At 33.1% G+C, this 27325-nt stretch overlaps 1 protein-coding gene across 5 annotated transcripts in view; it reads right to left on the minus strand.

Moving 5' to 3' along the window:
• Positions 1-1089: 1089 nt before the first annotated feature.
• The window catches only part of PRKX (protein kinase cAMP-dependent X-linked catalytic subunit), a 197740-nt gene continuing 171504 nt past the window's right edge, over positions 1090-27325 (minus strand). The window contains exons 5-10 of one of the 5 annotated variants that reach the window (XM_056807225.1): positions 19513-19608; positions 14425-14482; positions 13625-13720; positions 11217-11294; positions 8506-8655; positions 1090-5364 (exon numbers count right to left, since the gene is read on the minus strand). In XM_056807225.1, coding sequence (XP_056663203.1) covers positions 8530-8655; positions 11217-11294; positions 13625-13720; positions 14425-14482; positions 19513-19608 — 454 coding nt within the window. In that variant the 3' untranslated portion in view covers positions 1090-5364; positions 8506-8529. Of the gene's footprint in view, positions 6378-8505; positions 8656-11216; positions 11295-13624; positions 13721-14424; positions 14483-19512; positions 19609-27325 lie in introns of all 5 variants that reach the window. The other 4 variants (XM_056807224.1, XM_056807227.1, XM_056807228.1 and 1 more) reach the window with 4 other exon arrangements.

Raw genomic sequence — 27325 nt, forward strand, 5'->3', positions numbered from 1 at the left:
ATCAATGTGGATTTACGGAGCTGCAGTTCACGCATGATATAAAAGAAAACATGATTCTTTTAATCACATTGCATTAATTACGTTATAAACCCACATATACTAATCAGAATTGTTGGTCATGTATCTAATGGTATGAAATAAGTGGTTAATAATTTTCTTGAAGTTTTTAGCCTCATGTGGATCAAATAGGCCAGACAGTTAAAAAAAAAGAGAATGGAATTAATTTCCCTAGCCTGAGATATGGAATAGCCATGAAGCCTTAAGCACCTATTAGAAGACATTCTATGGGCATTTCTTTGATAAATGTATTCTTAGATCATCAAGTCATATGTCATCAAAATGGCAGACACCCCCTTTTTAAGGGGCAAAGGCTGCTTAAGATTGCTTGCTTTTTTCTTTAATAACACATCACTTTTTGCATTTAGATGCTCCAAGTTTGTAAAAAAATTAAAAAGTAAATTCAAAATGGGTGTACAAATGGGTCTTACCATGCATTCTACGTTAGGTAACTTCTGGAAAAAACTAAAAGTTTTTGCTTATTTCTTTATCTTACTTGAATGACAAGTTTATGAGTTTTGACATTAACTCAACTTTTTGTTTTTGTCCAAGTTCTTTTCTGAAAAGCCTCCCATATGTACCAGCATCATTATTAAAAGAAAAAAAATTCTTGGCCATTGGATTATGATCAAATTGTTCCTTGGGGCACAGAATAAGTTGAATTGCCATAGTCTATAGGCAAGGCTTTTATTATTCAAAACAATTTTTTAACTACTCCAGGGAATAAGATAATAAACTGATCTGCCACCACCATCAGCATGAGTACCTTTCTAAGAGGAATTATTTCTTTGTTTTTGTAATCCCAATACTAGCACTATGACTATATGACTATCAGAAAACTTAACCGCTTCCTGATTGATCCTCACAAACTGAAGCTATCCATGGTGAACTTTAAGGAAACAAAGATATAAATGTGTGGTTGCCAAAAGGGTTAACCTATTTTAAGCAAATCAGTTTTTCCCTCAGTCTAATGAACCTTCTTCTTTTGTATACATTAGGTAGCCTTCCCAACATAAAGCAGAAGCAAACAAATTTAGACATTTTAAAAGATACAAAGGTTTATTTAAACAAATCCAGAAATCAACAGGCATTATATAAATTAAACAAAAGTAACATTTCACTAGGGTTTATATACAAATCACAGTGATTTTTATTGTGCAATGAATTGACATGACTTTGGACCGTACTTTTACATACGATTGAGTACTAGCAACCAACAACATTAATGAGCCTAAAATGACCTTGCCTATTTCTCCTTTCAAACTAGTTATGAAGTGCACAAACCTGTGGCAAGTATTATTACCTATTGTTCATAAAGTAGTCAGGTTTGCCATAGAAAAGCGTAGAGTATGGAAAGTCTATATGTGAAAGGACAAAAAAAAAACAGAATCATATTACAGTTTTTGTTGTTAAGAAGAAAAATTATCCTCTAGCATATGGAAACTCTGCATTACCATTCTTCAGGACCACAAAACAATGGATCTGAATGGTAGTCATATCTTTTACTGCCCTTTAAGTCTTCAAATCCTGGTTTTTCCATTAACCATGAGTTTAGTGCCTAACTTTTCACTCAGTGATGTTTTGCAGAGGATGATCAAGTTAGTTAATGCTCAGTAAGTTACTTGCTGAGGTCATGGTGTTTTGAAAGTCTGTTTTCCATGAACAAATTTCCCATTAGTTTTCATTGTATGTACAATGCTAGTTTTATTCTAGAAACTTATGCTTGGTTGAAAATAAATAGAAATGACCAACCCTCAATAATATGTCTGCTCCTTGAGGGCAAAGCCTGTTTTGGTTTTGACTTTTGTACTCTGGGTGTCTAGGCATGAGGCCTGGCACACAGGAGGAGGAACCTATTAAGTCTAGGTGCTTAATCAATTCTTGAATGGGTGAATACTCTAAAAAATAAAGACATTTTGAATCTGCTTCAAAAATTCTTTTTATAATAGGTCCATTTTGTTCACCGTAAGATGAAGTAATAGTAAGATCCTTTGCATTGCTGTGGGGGAAGGAACATAATACATAGAAACTGTACAACATGTATAAAATGCATGATAGAGAAAGGAACCAATGGTAAAGAATGTTGAGACCCTACATTTTAAACCAAAATGAAGAAAAAGAGGATCTGTGTTTGGTGACTCCAAAACAAATGGTGGAAAATATAAAATACCCAATGAGCCAGCAGTCAGTCTGCAGAATGGAAAATCATCAAATCATATTGCCTTTTTTTCCCACTTCATTGTGTAGATACAACATTATGTTTCTAGCATCTGTCCTTAGTAATAAGGAAGTCTGTGTCTCTTGCTCTTCAGTTAACACCACGAGAAAGGCATAGAATCTTAAGACCCACCCCCATGCCATATACTTAAATGACAACTCATCCTCTCAAATATCTCACCTGATTAGGGTGATTTGAATTTTTTTAGTAGGATTTAAAATAATTTATCAAAAATATGTACAGTTTTGAGAAACAAAATATAAATAAGAATTGTACTGGAAATCATACAAAAAACCCAATTATACTTAATTTCATATGCATAGATCTAGAGCAAGGATATGTGTGTGTATATATATGCATACATATATATATTTATACATCACAGAAGTATGTATGTTTGCAAACATCTCATTACTTCTCTTGCTTCTGTTGACTTTGTGAGGTTGATACCATAAGTCAGAGTACATCCATTGCCAGCAATGGATATACTTATGCCTAAAACAAATCCAATTTCTGATGTGAAAGGATGGAAAATCTATCACTGCATATATAATGTAAAGTACATGTTAATGTTATTTCCTCCTTGGCTTAATTCATATGAATGAAGACAAAATGACAATTTTACCACTTGAAAGTGAAATTCTCAAATACACTCAATGTAGCAATTTATACATTTTATAAACAAGAAATTTTAGAGTACTCAAGATTCCAGAAAATACTGCAAACTCACAAATAGCAAGTAAAAAAACAAAATGGTACTTTTAATGGTGTACGACTGTGATATGTATGCCACATTTTAAATTTTGCAGTTATAACTGACCACATAAATACAAATGTCCAACTACACATACATATTCAACTATTTCCCTAGCTACTTTTAATGATTGTTCCAGGTTTATTATTTAAGTTACAACCAACCTTTGTGTAGCATCACACTATATGAAGTGAAAATTTATGGCCTATTAATGAATAGTTAACATGTGGCACTTAAATAAAATCTTGAAATGTGCTCGATTGTTCACTATGTACTTAATAACACCATCAAATGTCTTTGAATTTTCTTTTTAATATCCCACTTTTTTTCCTACTGAAGGCTGATTACATTTCTGCAAAAGAACAATGTAACCAATGTTAACACATCTGTATTTCCTGCATATTTATTCAGAAATAAGGCAAATATATTTCATGCTTTCTATACTGTTTCAATTTAAAATCAACATTTGATTTTGAAAGGTAAGAAAGTAGTAAACAAAAGAAGTACACACTAGCGCACCAAACTTATGTACAGTTTAAAGATGTTCTCAAAACAAGTTGTTCTGTATAAGATTTTTAAAAGGAAAAAGTTCCTAAGAATAAATGCAATTATAAATAGTCAGGTGGCACTAGATTTAGGTCATCACCTCTGGTAGCTCTAAGTTTTTATCTCAGTAAACTATGGCAGTCATTTTACTAATATTATCTTTTAATATAAGATCACATTTTACTTCAATAGCTGATCAATCTCTAGCAAACTTTGGCCTTGATCTTAATACCTAATATGATGGGAGGTAAAGATTAAGTTCTATACAATTCTAAGGGTGAAATGTATGTACTCTTTTAAAAGATATTTTAATTTTTTTTCTCATTGGGCTATTTGTTCTAAATAGAATTTTCCTAAGCATATCCCCAATTTTTGTTAATGTTTAATGGAATCTATAAATTAGATATGACTAAGGATGGGACAATGATTTGTTTTTTCATGGCATGTCAGGTTTCTCTGAAGATACTGGGAAATTGTCTTTGAAGTCAGTGCATTCTGAAATACACTAAATAATATCTTGACCAATGGGCTGAAACATGACAGGAAATATATATATATATATATTTTTTTTTTCTGAAATCCCACTATTAGAAACCAATTTCTTTGTCAGATAAGTATCACAATAAGAAACTATCAAAATCACTGGATCAGGATATATCTGAGACCCCACGGAAGATCCACAAAAAGTACATCTCTTCCAGGGTTCTCTCTTATAGAATGGTACCTGTGGATTTTTTTTTTTTTTTTGCATAACATACAAATCCAACAGGTTTCCTAAATAATGTCTTAAATGCACAATGAGTTAGGCACTTTGGGGGATGGCAAATTGAGAGGTATACTCTCGCTTTTCATTTATATGAGTATTATTTACTAAATTTCTTCACTGTTTAGAAACTAAACATTTGGTGGCTTAGGGGAAAAAACAATAATGCAATTGTTACTCAGAGAGTAGCCTGCTCACTTCCTGGATCTAGCTGACTATATAGAACTTATTCACATGAGTAATTACTCTGTTTTGCTACTTGACTCCGATTAATGCATGCTCATATTTAATTTAAATGTTGTGTTAAGTGTTTATGTGTCCACATACACAGAGCATATTTGTGTGTATATATGTATATTTGTATGTGTTTATATATATATTATACATATATGTATATAAAACATCCTTAGCACTGATTGATTCTTCATGGGAAGGCTTGTTGGGATTATTTCTTAGAGACATAATTAGACTACAAAACTGCTGTCAGATTAGTAACATGATTTTTTGCAAACTAGATTTATTTTTTACTTCTTTGATGGGGGTTTGGGGGGGGGGTATTTCAAGTCTTTTGAGACTTCCAGGAAATTCTAGAGCAGTAAGAGAGGGAAGAAGAGTGTAGGAGGAAGTGGGAATGCTTTAAAGTCAAATGAACTATAAGCAGAGGTCCACATGCTATTTCCCAGAAAATCTGCAAGCTCCTTCTTCCTGGGATGAATGCCTGTTTCAGTCCATATTTTGCAGTTCTGCCCTAAGTATCACCTTAACATCTGGCTACCATAAAATACACATTCAAAAAAGGAAAACTTTTTTTATTTATTCACATCATTGTGATGCCTAGGAGCTCAGATCTGCCCCCTAATAATACAAAAACAAAACAAAAAAAAAAACAAAACAAAACCCAAGTGATCTTTGAAAGAGGAACAGGCAGCAATTTGTGCATAATTGAATAGAAGTGTGATCTCTGTGTAATTTACATGGTACATTGGACATTTACATCCTGTCAGTTGTGCAGTTCTTCTCTTCTCCCTAAATTAAAGGGGAAAAAAATCTTGTGGCCAAAAACAATAGAGGCCAAGGTCTTGGGCACTATATTATGTGCCAGATTTAAACTTCAACTTTAAATAAGTAGAAGTCCCAGTACACAGCAGGGCACCATTGAGCATAATAGTATATGAAATATTTCCAAGACATTTTGTTTCCTGAACACTCATGAATCAATAGGGCTTTCATGAAATAAAGATGAAACCTGTAACCTCCTCCCCTTTCCTCTGGCTTTCAAGTACTATAGTTACAGACATAAAGCACTAGACATTTCAGTTACAAATCTTAACATAATTTCTTCTTTTTTACAAAGAACTATAAAATGTTTAAGATAATGAAAAACTTATTTATCTTTTAAGAGTTGTATCTCTCCAGAAAGAGACTTTTGAAAAAAAAATCTGAAAAAATAAAAATCATAGACTCTGCAAAGTACAAACATTTACATCTTTGCACAATCCCTGTGCTTAGGTGATTTTGTTTTCTTTATATACATAAATACTAATTTGTGCTTACAATGTCACAAGTTTAGTATAAACTTATAAAGTTAAGTCTATGAGATTAAGGAAAAGAAAAAATGGTTCTGGCATAGCAGAAAAGTAACTCTAAGATAAAGGATTAATACTTAAACAAACCAATTTAATAAAATAATCTATTGAAGAGTAGACTTTCTGTAGTAACAGCTGTTAAACTAATGCCAGATTTATACAGTTAAAATTAAACTTAGCCAGCCCTACAAATTCATTTTATATAAATATGTGCATATATGAACGTGGAAACTTCCTCATCCATGTGAAGGAATTTCTTCATGTTGGCAGGTGCCCAGTTCTTTTTCTCAAATGTGCTCAGACCACTCCAAATCTTCTTCCAGTTTCTGACATTTAATGGCACAAATATAAAGAATTTTTGTTAGTTTTCCAATCATTTGCTAATCTTTGAGCTCCTTTTTTCAAAGAAGTAACATGGAAAGGCAAATTGTTTCAGAATTACTTTCACAATTCCTATTAACATGAGAAAAAAAATCTAAAATCAGTGGTTAAGAGAACTAACAAACATGAAGGAAAAATTGAAAGTCTGAAAAAAGATAGGTTTTACAATTTGACATCACATGCTCAACTAGTCATCCACATAATTTGTACAAATAAATGAAATTTATCTCTTTGCTTTTTAGATGTTTCAATGTCTTCTCCTTTCTCACAATTCAAAAGAACTGATTGCAATTTTTAAAATCAAGTATAAAAGAGTATTTTGAATATTTTTTTCCTTTCTTCTTCCCCATCCTAACTCTCTCTAACTCTCCTTCTCCCACTGACACACAATGGAAATGTTTTAGAAAAGCAAGGGTAACAAGTAACTCAAAAATTTACTAACAATTCCCTAGAAACAGTAATTAAGATTTAATTCTAGGTTCCTTATTTGAGATGTGTCATGACAATGAATAAAGAGCTGGATATGGAGCCATAAAAAAGACCTGGGTTCAAGTTCTCCCTCTGACACATATCAGTGTAATCCCAAGTAAGTCACTTAAACTTTCAATGCTTAGGCAATTCTAAGAATTGTGGATTGTAACTTGTAAAGAAGATCTATGTTGGTAGAGGGAGTTGAGTACATCAATGAAATACAGATCTAATTCCTATCCCATGAGATATCTTTTTTCTTCTTAAGTAAAAAGGACCTGTTATTTATAAAATCTTAAACCATAAACATTTAACTCATTTGAAAATTTCAGAAAAGTAAAATCCCTGGGGTTGTTTAGGTTGAGACACTGGATATTACCTTTACTGAAATAATTTACATACAGTGGTATCCTTCTTGAATCATTTTAAACACAGAAAAATTCTAATTTACTAATTTAAAGGTATAGATCTACCACAGAAGGATGCTTTGACTTCCACTGAAAGTTTTTAAAAGAAACTCAAAACAGCTCATTCAGTTTATTTAAATTAATTATATACAAAAATTTATTACATATCCAACTTTCTAATACATCCAATGTATAGAATAAGATATACTGGTGTATCTGCATAATGAGGACAGTGTTTTTTTTAACAAATTATAAAAGGGTTCCTTCTCATACTGATAAGAGTTTATGGTACAAATATGCTGGGGTTAGTGCCAGGGATTTGTCAAATAGGCATTATTTTTGACTCATCAAATATGCATTATTCAAAAAGATAGCTCTGTATACTTCCATGACATATCTTTCTATATAAATGAGTATTAAAATGAAAAAAATCAACCTTGAATATTTCTAGACTTTTCCTGGCTCAAAATACATGAATAAAGTTGAATGGAGGTCAAAACAGTAAGCAGTTGAAGCAGGCAGAGAAAATGAAACAGTCAAAAGTAAACAGACTTAAAATATCTTGTGATTTCAATACTACCACTTCGCAGTTTACAAATTTTGTACCGCTCAATAAAAAACAAATACACAAAATCAAGTTATTCTTCATTTTAAGCCATAATGATCACAAATATTAAAATGCTGATATTTTATCAAATGATAACAATACACTATAAATATATCAGGAAGCGGAGGTAAGATCTTATTTTCCTACCATTTGTTCCATATTCTTTTGTTCAAATAGCATTGGTAAATTTGTTACAACAAATATTGTCAGTTTTGTAAAAATGGAGCAAATTGGAAAGTGGGTAATAACAGTGAATTCTCTTATTTGGTATATACTTTTCAAGATAATCTTAAAAGCTGTTGCAATAATACTCATTTAAAAGGTTAAAGATGTCACTTAATACAACAAACAAGGAGGTCACATTGCAGTATAGCTTAGGATATAGAAATATAACAGAAGACATTCCATTACTTGTGTTAATTTTTGAATAAGTTAAAGATAATTTCACAGGGGGGGTATTTACACATTACACAAGAGTAGAAATAATTGCACAGTAATCAATAACACAAGTCTTGGTAACTCTAAAATGAATCAGCATCATGCTGGAGAGTTTGCACATCAAAGTATTTATATAAATATATACATCTTACTCTCCTATTCAATGACTGCTTAGCTAAACTATTTACCAGGCAGGAAAGTAAAATTTTATCTCCTGGGTTTATGGTTTAAAATGTAAAAAGCTGCAAACATTTTTTAAGTATGGTAAATAAAGATATACCTTTCCATATGTGGTTCCCTGTACTCAGAAATTCTTAAAGATTTCTAAGTCTTTAGGAGGCACAGGTGGCATCTTGTTCCAGTCATCTTCAGGATAAGCTTCAAAATTAGATGTATCACCATCATTGGATACCTTCGGCACTATAGGAGGCTAAGAAAGCATGCCAAAGGAAGAGTTTTAGAAGAAAAGTAAACTTTATGATTTATAAGCAGGTATTATTATATTGTTTACTGATGCTGTTTTGGAAGAATGTGGAGTACTCTTCAATGCTTTGAGGACCTGTCCATATGGTTTCTCCTTCTACCAAAGCAGACTGTAATTCCTTAATGAATTAGTAAACAGTTTTCAAGATCTGTTGTGACTCAAAAACACATCATTCTATTGCCAGCTTGGAGAGGAGTTCTTCAGAAGTTTGCTAGGCAGGTATGCAGATATAAGATATATAATTTTGGCCCGTATTCTAGCAAAATGTATTAACACAACAAAGCAGGAACTATTTAATTTCTATCTTTGTGTGCCTAGGCCCTAGCACAGTGGCTTGCACATAGTAGGTGCTTAATAAATATTTTGTTTCACTGACCTGAAACCATTCCAGTTTGAAGAGAATATGATGTAAACAAAAAATAGATTGTTTTTAAAAAATGAAAAAATGAAAATGATAGTTTTATATTAGATTATGCCACAGATGCTATCAAATAGCTATAAGAAACAATGTTTACTAGAGCATTAAAAACTCAGATTAATTAAATGAGATTATAATGGAAAGAACCTTGGATTTGGTGAGGAGAGAGCTGAAGCCTATTGTTAGTAATTTGCCTTGAGCAGCTCTTATGAACTCTGCCTCTAGCAGGAAAATCTTCAACAAGTTCACTAAAAACTTCTTGGAGACAGAGAACATTAAAAGACAAAAAATGAATAATGACTATATTAAATTTAAAAGTTTTTTTTACAAGCAAAATTAATGTAACCAAGATTAAAGGGGAAACAACCAACTGGGACAATTTTTATAACAAATTTCTCTGGTGAAGGTCTCATTTTTCAAATATATAGAGGACTAAGTCAAATTTATAAGAGTACAAGTCATTCTCTAATTGACAACTGGTCAAAGGGTATGAATTAGCAGTTTTCAGATAAAGAAACTAAAACTACCATTAATCATTTGAAAAAAATGTTCTAAATTCCTCTTGATTAGAGAAATGCAAATTAACATAATTCATGCCTATCAGATTGTCTAATCTGACAATAAAGGAAAATGATAAATGTTGGAGGAAATGATTGGCCAATATGACAGTAAAGGAAAATGATAAATTTTGGAGGGGATGTGGTGCATTGTTGGTGGAGTTGTGAAGTGATCTAGCCATTGTGGAGGGCAATTTGGAATTGTGCCCAAAGGGTTATAAAACAATGCATACATTTTGATCCAGTAATACTACTACTAAGTCTCTATCCCAGAGATCAAAAGGGGTGAAGGACCTCCCTGTACAAAAATTATTTATAGTTGTTTTTTGAAGTGGCAAAGAATGGGAAGTTGAAGGGATGTTCATCAATTGAGGAATAGCTGCACAAATTGTGGCATATGGTGGTGATGGAGCACTTTTGTGCTATAAGAAATGAACAGCATCATTTCAAAAAGAACTGGAAAGATTTACATGAACTGAAGCAGGGTGAAATTAGCAGAACTGGTAGAACATTGTATATAGTAAAAGAAATACTGTGGAATGATCAAATGTGATAGATTTAGCTACCCTCAGCAATGCAATGATCCAGAACAATTCTGAGGGACTTATGACAAAGAATGCTAATAACTTCCAGAGAAAGAACTGCTGGAGTCAGAATACAGATCAAAGCATCTGATTTTCCACTTTTTTATTTGGGCTTTTTGTTTTGGGGTTTTGGTTTTATATGATTATTCACTTACAAAAATGAGTATGGAAATGTTTTACATGATAATACATATATGACTCATATCAAATTGTTTGCCAAAGGTAGTGGAATGTAGGGGAGGGAAGAAGGAAGACAATTGAATTTTATAACTTTAGAAAACTTACATGGAAGTTTAGAATTACATCTAATTATTAGTAAAAATAAAATATCTTTATAAAAATAAATAAAACTTCTTGGGTTCAAGTTTTAGTTTTTATTTTAATCTAGAAAGGACTTAGATAATTAAGAGTGATCATCTTTTAGACTATGATTTTAATTAAACAATCTATATATTTTCTTTAATCCTCTAAATTTAAGCTCACAAATTTACTGGAAGAAAAATATGGCAAAATACAGTTACAAAATGGAAGATTCTTTGTTATTTTACTCAAGTTTATCACTGTAATTCCTTAAGGTCAGAACAATATCTTCTCTTAAATGTGTGTGTTTACACACATATACATATACATGCATACATCTATATATGTGTATATATGTTCCTCAAATATCTCTGTTATACTGACATTAAATGAATATTAAAACATACATAGGTATGTACTGTACACAACTTTGTAATAGGGTTTCATGGAACTGTGGAAGTATGAACTCTTGAACTTCCAGCTGTGGCAAGGAAGTCTATGATAGAGATATCTCTTAGAAGCAAATCAAGTGGTGCATTTGAAGAACTGGTTATTAAAATTAGAGGTATGAGGCTATAATCAACCTATCTTAGTAACCTGAATTGGCTTAAAGATGAAGGTTGTGTTATTCAGGAGTGAAATTTTTACCTTTAGTTTTCTCTGGGGTACAGCATCCCAGTCCACAGACCTGAACCACCGGTGCTTTTTCACATCATCTGCTCCATTCTTCAAAAGAAGTAAAGAAGACATTAATGTAAAACTAATATCATGCCATCACTATGGTTAAGTAAATGGTGACATGGAACATATGAAGTTTATTTAATAAAGATTAGAATAGTAGGAAAAAATTTTAAATGAAAATTATTAAAGTCTATATATATGCTTTACAAACTATATTAGCTCTTCCTGTAGCTTCTGGTGGGAATGTGGAAAAGTCAGCATTTCGAATAAACTGAAATGGGTCTGTGCCTCCCCCAATTCAAACTGTTAGCCCATTATTGCATTCATTAACACAGCGAGTGAGTGGGTTTGTGAAGGAGAACTGAAAATTTTAAAGAAGCTATTTTCTTAAAACAATATGGTTCAACAGTTCACTAATGGAACATAGATCAAATGGTAAAATATTTGTTTCAGAAAAAAAATGATTTTTAAAAGTTCAATAAAGAACAATATAGTATTATATCTCTCACATTTCAGAGATTTTAACCCTCCACACACTATTTTATAAATTAGTTATAGGATTGTGATAGTCACTTTGTATTTTACTAGGTAAAAGAGTTTTGTCCCCATATCTTGCCCATGACTGCTCAAACAGAATGTTAGTTTGCAAAAGGGAAAAAATTAAAAGGGGCACTTGTATCTATAAACAGATGGGATGTTAGATAGGCCTAAACTCAAAGAAATTTTCATAACCTCAGAGCTATTAGAGATTTAAAAGGTAATAAACCCCTTTATTAGTTTAATATCAAAGCATTTGTATTAAGTAGGCATTAGTATTTACTTCCTTTCTCAAAAAAACAAAAAACTCTCCCAATCCTATATAGTTAGCATTAACAATAGCACATAGTACCAAGAAAAAAAATAAGGAAAAATTGATGAAAAATACTGAATAGCAGAGTAACCCATGCTCAATCACTTTTAACTTCAAACATTTTATGATATTTTATTCTACAAGACATACATAGACTTAGGCCTATAGCCCAGAATGTGGAAGAACAATTAGTAATGTTATGCTCTGTCCTCTATTCACACCGGAAAATAGGTATTTAGAGGTTTTTTTTTTACTCTTAAAACTCTATATTATAGTCTAATGATGAATACTCAACAAAAGATTATTAATTATATCTAGGCCTCAGTCACTACTTTCATTATTGAAATACTTTTAATTAAGGTATAAGATATGGTTAATAACAAACTTTTGGAAATGAAGCATAAAGAGAAATGTGAATTAGTAATAATTAATAATATGGTTTTTCTTTCAGCTTTTAGCATAAGAGATACTTTAGCTTTTCTCAGGATAAATTAGATTATGAGGAAATAAATAAATCAAAAACTTATAATGTATCTACTATGTGCTTAATACTATTATGAAAGAATTCCTGTTCTCAAGCAACTTCAATGAAGGGAAAAGCATATGTCAAAGTCAATAAAAGATAACTGGAGTATCTTGCACAGGGTGAGTGGTAAATAGATTCATAATGAACTAAATCTGCAACAAGTCAATCAAATATGATTAGCATTTAGGAAGAAAGTATTTCAAAGAGCCAAGGTATATTTTTACAAGTAAATAGATCTAAGCATATAGAGAAAATATATTACAAACTAAGGAGGATGGAATAACACATAAAAACATCAAGTATAATCGATACTTTTATCACAATGTGAATGTTTCAAAGTTTCTGCTTTCAAAGACAAAAAGTGTCTCAATAATGATATGAAGGATTTTTCTGAGAAATCTACAAAAATCTCTTCAAAAGATACTCTCTCTCTCTCTCTCTCTCTCTCTCTCTCTCTCTCTCTCTCTCTGTCTCTCTCTCTCTCACTCACACACACACACACACACACACACACACACACACAAATGGTAATTCTGCACCTGCATTGCCTGCATTTGCCAGTAAAACTAATTTTAAAACAATAGTTTAGCTTTTGTAGAATTCTAGAATCTTAAAGCTGAAGGCCACCTAAGAAGTCATTTCATATAGCAGGAGAGTGAATGTCCTCTACAAAATGTGCAAAGTGTAATCTAGCATCTATCTACTCAAAGATTTCCAGGGTAGGAGAATTCATTACATATTCATGAGATAGGACAAAATCTTTTCCATCAGAGTTGTAAGGGTTGGGAAGACTTTTTGTTGTTGTTTTTGTTTTCTGTCACTGGCAGGGAGCCAACACCTACCCCTCTGTAACGTCTTCATTTTTTGGTACTTGCTTTGCCCCTGGGGTCAAGCATAACAAGTCTAATTATTCTTCCACATGATAAGACTTCACATATTTAATTTAAATATAAATATTGTTCTTCCCCTCACCCCCAAGTCTTTTAAAGGCTAACCAACCTTTCTTTCAACTGATCCTTGTATAGCATGGTTTCCAGTCCCCTTCACCATTCTGGTCATCTTCTTCTGTACACATTCTAGCTTGTCAATGTCCTCCTTAAAACGTGAAACCCAGAACTGAACACAATAACTCAAGATGGGTCTGACCATGTGACTGTCCCTTCTGGATGTTATACTCTTATTAAGGTAGTTGATGAACTCATTAGCTCTCTGAACTACCACTTAATGATACAAAGCTTGCTCACCCAACAGCCTTTGCCCGTGAGTTGTGGGTCCACCTGTTTCTGTCCCTATCCTGTATAGCTAACAATTGATTTTTTGAGCTGAAGGGCAAGATTTTATGTTTAAACCTTTTAATTTCATTTGAACAATAGAGGTTGGCCCAAATCTTTTTTCAGATGTGCGACCAAATAATGTAATAGGAATGATAATGGATTAGTAATATTATATGTAAATACACATATGTGCATATATACACATGTATATCACTTTATTTAGAACTTCAGTTTTAAAAACATAAAAATTCATGCATTTCTATCTCAAGTAAAATTGTAACTTTAAAATGGCATACCTAAGAAATTGAAAATAATCTTTTCTGGACCGTTTTGTACATTTTTTTTTATGACTCACATTTCCAAAAATTTTGTAGTAGGGTCAGGAATGGAAATCACTTAAGACCAAAACATATCAAGTTTGAACTATTCAAATAGACCTTTCTATTTAGTTGACATTAAATAATAGGAGACCCAAGTTATTGTCATGCAGAATATTATTTAATGCATGAAAAATGGAATACTGACCTTCATGTTCCCCAGTCGTCTTGTCCTGTCTACAACAAGAAGTTTCTTAATAAGGTCTCTACATTACAAGAAGAAAAAAAAAAGTAATAGAATTGGCACTTTTATCTCTCCAAACAAATACAGCACATTTTAACACACAGACTCAGGATAAAAACTGGCACACAGTGGCAGAGGGTGTATTTGTTACTTTATGTATTTCTTTTAGAATAAAATTTTCTATTATTGGGAAATTCTTCTACAGGCCATAAGTAATTCTTTAATGACAGACTAAGATTACTCAGCCTAGGCTGAGGGAACAATAGTGATTTTTCACTTTGCAAAAAAGTAGATTTTGTATATGAAAATTAGAACTGTGAGTATGACTCTCAGATAACATAGTGAAATACCTCTTTTAGAGTATAAACATAATTGTCAAATCATTGTAAAATGGAAGACATCTGTTTTAAATAAAGCCTTCTACCCGCAGATATATTTATTTATAGGATTATCATTCAAAATACAACCCTCTCCATAGACTGAGAACATTTACCATAAAAACTTTCAAAGCAAAACAAAATCTAGGTCTGCATGTTCAATTATATGTTCCAGATTTACAAACAAATATTCTGAATAGTGTTAATGATACAGTTAGTATCGATAGGAGATGGTGGGCTAAATTTGCTAAACAATATTACAAAATGGTAAAGCATGAACTAGTAAAAGAATCAAGCTGCTATATGGATCCATAATGGCATTTCTTTCCAAAAGAGTTTCAATTAATCCACAAATTTGTGTAGAAGCAAGAAATAGTGGAAAGAGAAAGAGGCCTGATCATCAGTAAACCTGTTTTAAATGCTGTATAATATGTAGTTGTGTGACCTTGAATGAATAAATGAATGGAGAGATTGAAAATGTAGCTAGTAAGCGTGTACACTCTGCCAGATCCCAGATATCACAACCTCTCCCTCTGAACTTCATTTATCACAAATACAACATGCAGAAGCTAGTCTCGAATATCGCTAAGGTCTCTGTTAGTTCTAAATTTCTGTTATTCATAAATTAAGAAAAGTAATTTACAGTGTTATAGTTATTATTTATGTCTGGGGCTGGGGTGCTCCTAAGCTGCAGGCTATCTTGAAGACCAAAAAACTGATATCCTGACTCAAAAAAGGAATTCAAAATAGGACAAACTGGAGTACGTATGTTAAGAAGTTTAAGAAGTAAAGTTATCTCAATCATGCAGGCAAGAGCTCAACATTAAGTAAAAGGGTAGGTGATGGATGGATGGAGAAATTTTCTAATGCCTATGGAATTCATCATTTTTTTTGTTAAGATGTGAATTCAGAGATGACACAATTCTAAAATTTCAGTGCCCAAGTGTTCCTCATATGAACTACAACTTTCTTTGATAACATAAAAAAAAATAATAGTAGTTAATAATTAGTAAGGTCTGCCACTAGAATAGCAAAATACTTAACTCTGCAAGAGGCATGGAGAAATAAGACAAATTATGAAAACTATATAGTTGACATAAGTTTTGTCTACCAAAATACCATGTGTAAGAACAGGTCTGTTATTGTTTCTTTCTGCTCATTGTTTCTTTTTTTTTTTAACTCTTACCTTCTGTTTTGGAATCAATAGTGTGTATTAAGGCCACAGTGATTTTAAAGGCAGGGAGGGAGGGAGGAATTAATGTCTATGTTTAACTATTAATATGCCAAGCACTACCTTAAGTACTTTATAAATATTCTCATTTGATACTCCCAACAACATTATTCTCTCTTTTACAGTTGAGGAAATTGTGGCAAACAGAGATTAAGTGACTTGTTCAGGGTCACATAGCTCGTAAGTATCTGAGGCTAAATTTGAACTCAGGTCTTCCTGACTCCAGGCCCAGCACTTTATCTACTTAGCCATCGAGGTGCCAAGAATAATAATACATACCACACAATTTCCCAATTGATAAATGGGCAAAATATATGAACAATTTTTAGATGAAATCAAAGCCACATAAAGCCATATGAAAAAATGCTCCAAATCACTGCTGGTTAGAGAAATACACAAGGCAAAATGGCATATGCTGGAAGGGATGTGGAAAAATGGGGACACATATATTGTGCATGGAACTGTGAACTAATACAACCACTCTGGAGAGCACCCAGAGAATTATAAAAGTGTGTATATCCTACTCTGTTTCTGTGTGTGCTAGGTTTGTTTCCCAAGGAGATCAGGATTCAATAATTGAAGAATAACTTGTGAATGTTACTTCCAGAAAATGAACTGAAAAATGAAAACATGAAAGACATAATCTATCTATACATATCTGTCTCCTGGGTGATGCCTTATATGATGTGGTGAAGGAAGTGAGAAGCTGAGATACTTGTAAATAAATTATATAAATAAAATGATAATGATATTAATAATAATAACAATAACACCCAAATCCACATACTCTTTGGTCTTAAATGGTGCTAGATGCTAGGTAACATAAATTGATGAGTAGTTTGGCAGGTTTACATACATACATACATATATATATATATATATGTATATACACACATGTTATATATAGACATTAATATGTATATTAAAAATATATTAAGGATATAGCTTTTGAGGAAAAGCTAAAGGACTTGGAGATTACTCATTCTTCTCAGGCAGTAAAATTTTTAATGGGTTTTCAGTCTTATATTTTAACTATTGTATTTTTTTTAAAAATTCAATTGAGTAAAAAGATGTGGCTTCTAAAAATGGCCCTCTGAATATTATGCAACACTGGACAAATAATTATACTTTACTAAAGTTCACTTTCCACATATGTGAAAAGGAGTTAGAAGAGATAGTCTCAAAGGACTTTTCTAATTCTAAAACTTTATAACTTTATGAATATTGAATAGCTAATTATAGGTTGTTCTTTAGTAATTTTTCAGGCATTTCTGAATGCAGCTCATTTTACAGATAGAGGAAACTGAGGCAGCCAGGACTAAATGATTTGCCCAGAGTCACACAGCTAGTAAGTGTCTGAGGCTAGATTTTGAACTCAGAAAGATGAGTCTTCCTGACTCCATACCCAGCACTCTATCCCCTGCACCACCTAGCAAACATGAATATGCCTTCTATTTACATTAAAGCTAAGAAAAAAAAAAGTTTAAATGACAAAAGATATTTATATAATGGATTTATAAACATTATGAGACACAATAATACATTTCCAGTAGAATATGAAAAATGTGATTTTTCAAATTATATTATTCCTGGAAACGAGGATAAATCAAATGACCTCTTCATATGTTTTACAGATTAATGATTCAATGAAATATGAGATACTAGCAATAGAACATAATAGAAAATTTAAATTTCTGGTCTTGTCTCATCCCATGAAATTCAAAGCATATTTTCCAACAGAAAAATCTCAAGCATGTGTAAAAGCATATCCTTTCTGGTGCAAGTTTGCCAACATACACATTGGCTAAGACAGCATCTGTTCACCCATCAGCTAAGCATCTTTTTGCCTCAATCCAGTTGTCAGAAGAACCTGGAAGGAGCCAGAGGTGATCTGGTATCCATAAATTTAGTCATCAGGATGTTGTCTATTTTTAACTCATTCAAATACATCACATGTGTATGTGTGTATGTATAAAACTTTTAAAATAAATTCAACACATTGTATTCCTTGCTATTATCTATCTTCCATATATAAAACATTCCCCACAAAACATATGGAAGATCCTTTTACATAAAATGTAAAATAACTTCCCATATCATACTTTTTACTTTATCTTCAAAGCAAATACACGTTCTTTTTATTGCAAAGTAAGATTTCAGAAACAGCAATGACACTAAAAAAATTTTCTAGCAGGAAAGAGATTACTTTAAGAGAGATTGTAAAGCCTTTCCTTGTATCCCTAACTAATAGTATTACCTTACAATAGCTACATTCCCCCCCCACCCCATTTTTTATTGCTTTTTCCAGGACAAGGAATTTTTTTTCTTTTTTTTTTCCTTTTTCTTTTTTCTCCTTTTAAAAGTAAATCTCCATTAAAAGCTAAAGCCCTTGAAACATGACTTATTTGTTTCCAATGGAGCCCAGGGCCAGAGGAGTATGGAACAATCTTGCACAACCTCTGGAAAACACTTCTACCTGGTATGCAGATGGAGATCTTCACGCTCCAGGTCTGTCGGTTGAGAAACACTCACCCTCATGAAACTAACCATAACAATGCTGGAAGGAGTCCTTGAAAAGTGCAGAGTTTGTAAAGTTGTAAAGTCATCACAACCTGGCCCTAGCTCATGAAAAATATTTTTTCTTAAGTTAATTTCCAGAGGCCATTTCAAAAAAAAAAAATTCCCCTTAAGGGAGTGGAACAGGGGGTAGGGGATGGAAAGGGAAACCTTAGTTTTTCTACAGTTTAATTTAGTTTTACACCATTTTATGAATACCAATATGGCTAGACTACTATTAAACCTTTTAATTAACAAGAAATTGTCATTAATATACCGTACTATCTAAAAGTTAAATCTCTGGAAAAGTATAAATGTGTAACAGTGTGGAGGGCATGGAGGCTGAAAAAGGGAGGAAAGGAATTAGCACATCACTCTATTTTTAAAATTATTACAGATTTAATGAGTCCAACACTAGAGGTAGATATAACATATAACTACCATCCTAATTTTCCCACAAATACCAACATTTACTACAAAATGACTGTATCATGAGGATATTAAATGCAAATGTAATGTAAGTAGGTAAGTACTATTGAGTCTATCAACAATGTAGCCAGCGATACAACTGTTAAAAAAAATCCACTAATATTATACCAACACTTGTACTTGTTTCTTTGATGGCATAATACCTTTGTTTGGTAGACTTCAGGAAAAACTGAAGTGAAAAGAATAAAAGATGACAGATCATTAAATTGTTATACTTCATTAAACTGAATAATTGAAAACATTTCTTTTGTGTGGAAAAGATGAATTTCCAGATATTTCTGAATATAACACATGTGATACTGCAATATGGTATCCTGTTCTACATATGCTTTAACTGTGATTTTAATTAGAAGGCTCTTAAAATAAACAAGCCAATAACAAAGGAGCCAATTTACTTACTTTACATAGAGATCCAAATGCCTAGGGAAATCTATTTTGCCTGCAAGAATTTTTTGATAGATGCCAAATGGGTTGTCATCAAAAAATGGAGGAAACCTGTTTAAAAAAATAAATAACTATTTTTAGATTAGAAAAGAGAATGGAAAAATGACTATTTCATAGTGATTATTATTTTTGCCTGAAACAGCAAGGAAGTAATTTATTTCATAAATGCAATCTTTCATCACATACTGAAATCATCTCTATCTCAAGATATGCTTCAAATGGTTGTCTCTAGTTGGAAAAACATACAGAAAAGATAGCATTGAAAATTTGAAGAGTTTGATTCAATTTAACAAGCAATTTCTTAAGCACCAATGATATACTAGGTCTTCTGCTAAGGCACTGAGCATACTAAGGCATAAAATAAACAGTTCCTGCCCTCAAGGAGCTTATATTCTATTCAGGATAAAGAAAAAGTTCAAAAGATAGATTGGAATCAAAATTATGAATGCAGGAATTTCTATTTTATTTTAGAGGCCACTCTAGGGAGCCACTAAAGTTTACTTAACTTATTAAGATCTGGGCTTTTTGGAAAATAAATTAATTTGGCAGTTTTTAATTCAGGGCCTCATCATCTTTATTACAACAGCTTCCTAATTGATTTCTCTGCCTCAAGTCCCTCCTCACTCCAATCAATTCTCTATAGTGCTACCAAAGTAATTTTCTTTAATATTCTTTTATCTGACCATATGTCTCTCTTTCTCATTCACCTTCTAGGGTTACACTGCCTTTAGGAGAAAAAAAGTAAAAAAGAGTAAAACTCTTCTACAGAAAATGCTTACCTACTTGGTGGAGTCAAGATGGCAGCGTAAAAGCAGCAGAAGTTCAGACCTCTGAATACCCTTCCTTACAGATCACAAAACGAATGCTCCAAGGGAACTGAAAATCAAACCTAACAACAAGACAGAACCCTCCTGCTAGACTCAATTCAAAAGGTACACCCCTCAAAAGCCTGAATCCAAGAACACTCAGGTTTAAGGGGAAGGAAGAAGGAAGGTCCCAGGACCCCTCCCCCCCTATACCTAGAGCTCTAAGCCTTCAGTGGCAGCAGGAACCTCTGGGTGGGCAAAGGCGCTGGTCGGGAGGGAGTACCTTGCAGGCAGAGCTGTGCCAGGCTCAGAGTGTCGAACACAGGCAGCGGGGAAAGAGCTGGAGAGGGAGTGAAGAGCAGGCAGCCTGGTCACAGTGGCAGAGACCCTCCATATTGCTCCAGCCTTCCAGGAGGTTTTGGCCTCAGGACACATCCAACTCAACCCAGCTGAACATAATCCCATCAAAAGTCTTTAGAGGTCAGGGAAGCCCAAACTCAAACACCTCTCCCTCACAGATTGCTGGACTTTAATTTAATCCAGTCAAAAGCCTCCAGAGGACAGGGAAGCTCAAACTACAACACACCTACCCCACAGACTGCATGGAGAGATCTTCTGTCAAAGCTCCAAGAGGGGAGACTGACAGAAAACCCCAAAACCAAAAAAATGAGAGGAGTAAGAGCACAGAAAAATACAGGGAGCAAAGAAGGGGTAAATATGGGCAAATGACAGAAAAATAAAAAAGAAATTACAATAGACATCTTCTGTACAGGCAACGAGCAAAAAGCAAACAGAAAAGAGAGGGAGGGATCAGCAAACAATAAATCAGAAATCCCAGTGACTTGGATATAGGCCTTGGAAGAACTCAAAATGCAATTCAAAACACAATTAACAGAGGTTGAAGACAATTGGGAAAAGAACTTAAAAACTAAGATAAGTCATCTGGAAACAGAAAATAGTGTCTTAAAAGCCAAAATAAACCAGCTTGAAAATGAGGCAAAGGAGATGAAAGATGAGGCAAAGGAGATGAAAAATGAGGCAAAGAGGATGAAAGATGACCTCCAAAGAAAATCAGACCAGAAGGAGAAGGATGACCAAAAAGCCAGGGATGAAATCCAGTCTTTAAGAACCAGAATACAACAACTAGAATTAAGTGACTTCACAAGGCAGCAGAACACTATAAAACAAAACCAAAAGAATGAAAAAATTGAGGAAAATGTGAAGCATCTCATTCACAAAACAGACGATTTAGAAAATCGTTCGAGGAGAGACAATTTAAGAATCATTGGTCTACTAGTTGACCATGACAAAAGAAAAAGCCTGGACATAATACTACAGGAAATTATCCAAGAAAACTGCCCCAATACTCTAGAACAAGAGGGAAAAGTAGAGATGGAAAGAATCCACAGATCACTTCCTGTACTTAATTCCCAACTGACAGCACCCAGGAATGTTATACCCAAATTCAGGAAGTAACAGACCAAGAACTATCAGACCAAAAAAAAAAAGATAGTACAAGCAATTACAAGCATAATAAGTATGGTCATATAACATAATAGAAGTCCAAGAAATTGTAAAGAAAAGACCAGAATGAACAGATTATTTGATATCCAAGCAAAAAACTCAAGAGAACCATCAAAAGGTAATTAAAAAAGAGGGAAAAAAGAAAAACAAAACAAAACAACAACAAAAAGCAAGCAAAAAAAATTTAATAGACTCAATAAGTTAAAATGATATATATCCCTATAAGAAAAGAGGTCATTTGTAACTCTTAAAAACTGTTGTTATCACCTGGGTACCTAGAAGAATTACACTTAGAGGGAACAGTGACAAAACGTATAGGATGAAATAACAGGACATGAATAGGTAAATAGATATAAGTATGCATAAATAAATATACATGTATATATATATATATATATATATATATATACAACTAGAGCTAAAAAAAGAGGTTAATACTAAAAGAAATGGGAAAAGAAACAAAAGGGGGTAAATTTATATGTCACAAAGAAGCTCATGGCAGGAGGGGGAACATCAATACACGGGAAGGGTAAAGTGGCTGGAGACAGGAAATACTCAACTCTTACGAGCACGGAAATTGACCCAGAGAGGGAAGGACAATCCAATCCATTGGGGCAGAGAATAAATTCGCACCCTATAGGTGAGTAAAAGGGAAACAAATGGACTGGTGTGGAAGGAAGCAGTATAAGGGAAGGAGAAGGTAGGGGAGTAGTTTTAAAAAGACTACAAAGAAAATAAGGGGGGGAATAAGAAGGAGGGGGGGTAGAAAGGGAAGTAAAATAAAGGTGAGGACTGATTAAAAACAAACATTGGTGTAAAAGGAAATAGTGAAAGAAGAAAAGGCAGAACTAGGAATAGACATCAAAATGTTGGGAAATACACAGCTAGTAATCATAACTCTGAATGTGAATGAAATGAACTCACCCATAAAATGCAAGCAAATAGCAGAGTGGATTAGAATCAGAAACCCTACCATATGCTGTCTGCAAGAAACACACATGAGGAAGGTAGATTCACAAAGGGTGAAATTAAGAGGATGGAGCCAAATCTATTGGGCATCAACTGATAAAAAGAAGCAATCATGATATCTGACAAAGCCAAAGGAAAAATAAATCTAGTTAAAAGAGATAGGGAAGGTAATTACATCCTGATAAAAGGCAGTATAGACAATGAGGAAATATCAGTACTCAACATGTATGGACCAAATGGCATAGCATCCAGATTCCTAAAGGAGAAACTAGTGGAGTTCAATGATGAAATAGATAGAAAAACTATACTAGTGGGAGACCTGAATCTTCCTCTATCCAACTAGATAAATCAAACCAAACAATAAATAAGAAAGAGGTAAGAGAAGTGAATGAAATCTTAGAAAAATTAGAGTTAGTAGATATGTGGAGAAAAATAAATAGGGACAAAAAGGAATACACCTTCTTTTCAGCAGCACATGGTACATTCACAAAGACTGACCATGTATTAGGGCATAAACACATTGCAAACAAGTTCAAAAGAGCAGAAATAATAAATGCAACCTTCTAAGATCACAATGCAATGAAAATAATCATTATTAAGGGTACATGGAGAGGTAAATCAAAAATTAATTGGAAATTAAACGATACAATTCTCCAAAACTGGTTAGTCAAAGAACAAATCATAGAAAAAATTAATAATTTCATTCAAGAAAATGACAATGATGAAACATACTTTCAAAACCAATGGGATGCAGCCAAAGCAGTAGTCAGGGGGAAATTTATATCCTTGAGTTCATATATTAACAAATTAGAGAGAGCAGAGGTAAATGAATTGGGCATACAAATTAAAAAACTAGAAAGTAAACAAATTAAAAATCCTCAGACGAAGACTAAATTAGAGATCCTAAAAATCAAAGGAGAAATTAATAAAATTGAAAGTCAAATAACTATTGATTTAATAAATAAGATTAGAAGCTGGTACTTTGAAAAAACAAATAAAACAAAAATATAAATTGCCTAACTGAGGAAGAAATAGATTTACCTAAGCAACCACATATCAGAAAAAGAAACTGAACAAGCCGTCAAAAAACTCCCTAAGAAAAAGTTCCCAGGCCAAATAAATTCACAAATGCATTCTATCAAACATTCAAAGAACAATTAATCTCAATAGTATACAAACTATTTGACAGAATAAGCAAAGAAGGAGTTCTACCAAATTCTTTTTACGACACAAATATGGTACTGATTTCAAAACCAGGCAGGTCAAAAACAGAGGAAAAAAATTATAGACCAATCTCCCTAATGAATATAGATGCAAAAATCTTAAATAGGATACTAGCAAAAAGACTCCAGCAAGTGATCAGAAGGGTCATCCACCATGATCAAGTAGGATTTATACCAGGGATGCAGGGCTGGTTCAATATTAGGAAAACCATCCACATAATTGACCATATTAATAAGCAAACTGACAAAAATCACATGATTATCTCAATAGATACAGAAAATGCTCCCCCATTCCTAATGAAAACACTAGAAAGTGTAGGAATAGAAGGGCCTTTCCTAAAAATAATAAACAGTATATATCTAAGACCATCAGGAAACATCATCTGCAATGGGGATAAACTCGAAGCCTTCCCAATAAGATCAGGAGTGAAACAAGGATGCCCATTATCACCTCTATTATTTAACATTGTACTAGAAACACTAGCAGTAGCAATTAGAGAAGAAAAATAAATTGAATAAATTGAAAATTAAAATTGGCAATGAGGAGAACAAGCTATCACTCTTTGTGGATGATATGACGGTCTACTTAAAGAATCTTAGAGAATCAGCCAAAAAGTTAGTCGAAATAATCAACAACTTTAGTAAATTCACAGGATACAAAATAAACCCACATAAGTCATCAACATTTCTATATTATCTCCAACCAATATCAGCAGCAAGAATTAGAAAGAGAAATTCCATTTAAAATCATCCTAGACAATATAACATACTTAGGAATCTATCTGCTGAGACAAACACAGGAACTATATGAACACAACTACAAAACACTCTCCACACAATTAAAACTAGATCTAAACAATTGGAGAAACATTGATTGCTCATTGGTAGGACAAGCTAACATCATCATCATCATCATCATCATAAATAAAATAATAATTTTTGACAATCCTACCCCAAATTAATTAACTTATTTAGTGCCATAGCCTACCAAACTTTTTTTTTTACCAAACCTACCAAAAAACTTTTTTACTGAATTAGAAAAAAACATAACAAAGTTCATTTGGAAGAACAAAAGATCAAGGACATCCAGGGAAATCATGAAAAAAATGCAAAGGAAGGAGGACTTGCAGTCCCAGATCTCAAACTATACTCTAAAGCAGTGGTCATCAAAACAATTTAGTACTGGCTAAGAGACAGAAAGGAGGATCAGTGGAATAGACTAGGGGTAAATGACCTCAGCAAGACAGTCTATGATAAGCCCAAACATCCCAGTTTTGGGGATCAAAACCCACTATTTGATAAAAAAAAATTGCTGGGAAAATTGGAAGACAGTATGGGAGAAATTAGGTTTGGATCAACATCTCACTCCCTACACCAAGTTAACTCAGAATGGGTGAATGACCTGAATATAAAGAAGGAAACTATAAGCAAATTCGGTGAACACAGAATAGAGATATTTGTCAAATTTTGGGGAAAAGAAAAACTTTAAAACCAAGCAAGAGCTAGAAAAAAATCACAAAATGTAAAATCAATCATTTTGATTACATCAAATTAAAAAGGTTTTGTACAAAGAAAACGAATGCATCCAAAATTAGAAGGGAAGCAACAAATTGGGAAACAACCTTCATTATAAAAAAGTCTGAGAAAGGTCTAATTACTCAGATTTATAAAGAACTAAACCAATTGTACAAAAAAATCAAGCCATTCTCCAATTGAAAAATGGGCAAGGGACATGAATAGGCAATTTTCAGTTAAAGAAATCAAAACCATTAATAAGCACATGAAAAAGTGTTCTAAATCTCTTATAATCAAATAAATTCAAATCAAAACAACTCTGAGGTTTCACCTCACACCTAGGAGATTGGCTAACATGACAGTAAAGGAAAGTATGCTGGAGGGGATGTAGCAAAGTTGGGACATGAATGCATTGCTGGTGGAGTTGTGAATTGATCCAACCATTCTGGAGGGCAATTTGGAACTATGCCCAAAGGGCGATAAAAGACTGTCTGCCCTTTGATCCAGCCATAGCACTGCTGGGTATGTACCCCAAGGAGATAATTAGGAAAAAGACTTGTTCAAGATATTCATAACTGCGCTCTTTGTGGTGGCCAAAAATTGGAAAATGAGGGGATGCCCTTCAATTGGGGAATAGCTGAACAAATTATGGTATATGTTGGTGATGGATTACTATTTTGCTCAAAGGAATAATAAAGTGGAGGAATTACATGGGGACTGGAACCCCCTCCAGGAATTGATGCAGAGTGAGAGGAGCAGAACCAGGAAAACATTGTACACTGTGGTACAACCAAATGTAATGGATGTCTCCATTAGTGGCAATGCAATGACCCTGAACCACTTGGAGGAATCTAGGAGAAAAACCACTATCCACATTCAGAGGAAACACTGTGGGAGTAAAAACAAAGAAGAAAAACAACTGCTTTTATACATGGGTCGAGGGGATATGGTTGGGGGCTCTAAATGAACGTGCCAGTGCAAACAACATCATTGAAATAGGTTCTGATCAAGGACACAAATAATACCCAATGAAATTGTGCGTCAGCTGCAGGAAGAGTGGGTGGAGTAGAGGGAAATAAAGTGAGTATTGTAACCAAAAAAATTAAATTAAATTAAAATTTTTTAAAAAGTAAATAAAATAATAAAAAAAGAAAAAGAAAAAGAAATCATGCAATCAGGGAGGCTACGTAAAGGGATTTCGAAATAATCTAGATAAGAAGTGGTATGGGCATGAAATAAAAATGGTGACAGCAGATATGAAAGATGTGAAGGTATAACTGACAAGATGTAGCAACTGATTAGACATATTGAGTAAAGAAAAATAAATAGATGACTGAGGTTTCGAACCTGGGTAACAAAAAGGATTATGGTGCCTTTAACAGAAAAAAGAGATGCTGTGAAGAGGTCCAAATAGGAAATAAATTCTACTTTGTTTATGTTGAGTTTGATGGAAAGATCCTACCAACCTTGAGGCCATTTTTGATTTGAGCTAAGGAGTATAATTTTTAAATCTATCATTTTATACCATCACTATTTGTAAGAAATGCTGAAATAGTAATAGGTTTAATAGATAGTATTTATAAGAATGTACTAACTAAATGTAGCACTAAATGTACTAAACTAGGAGCATTTTAGGGCCTACTTAAAAAAAAAGATAATAGAATTTAAAGATGGAAGAGACTATAGAGATCATCCAGATCCAGGGCACTTAATTGTTGTATCATTATGAAC

This window comes from Monodelphis domestica, chromosome 8, assembly GCF_027887165.1.
Source record: "Monodelphis domestica isolate mMonDom1 chromosome 8, mMonDom1.pri, whole genome shotgun sequence".
NCBI lineage: Eukaryota > Metazoa > Chordata > Mammalia > Didelphimorphia > Didelphidae > Monodelphis > Monodelphis domestica.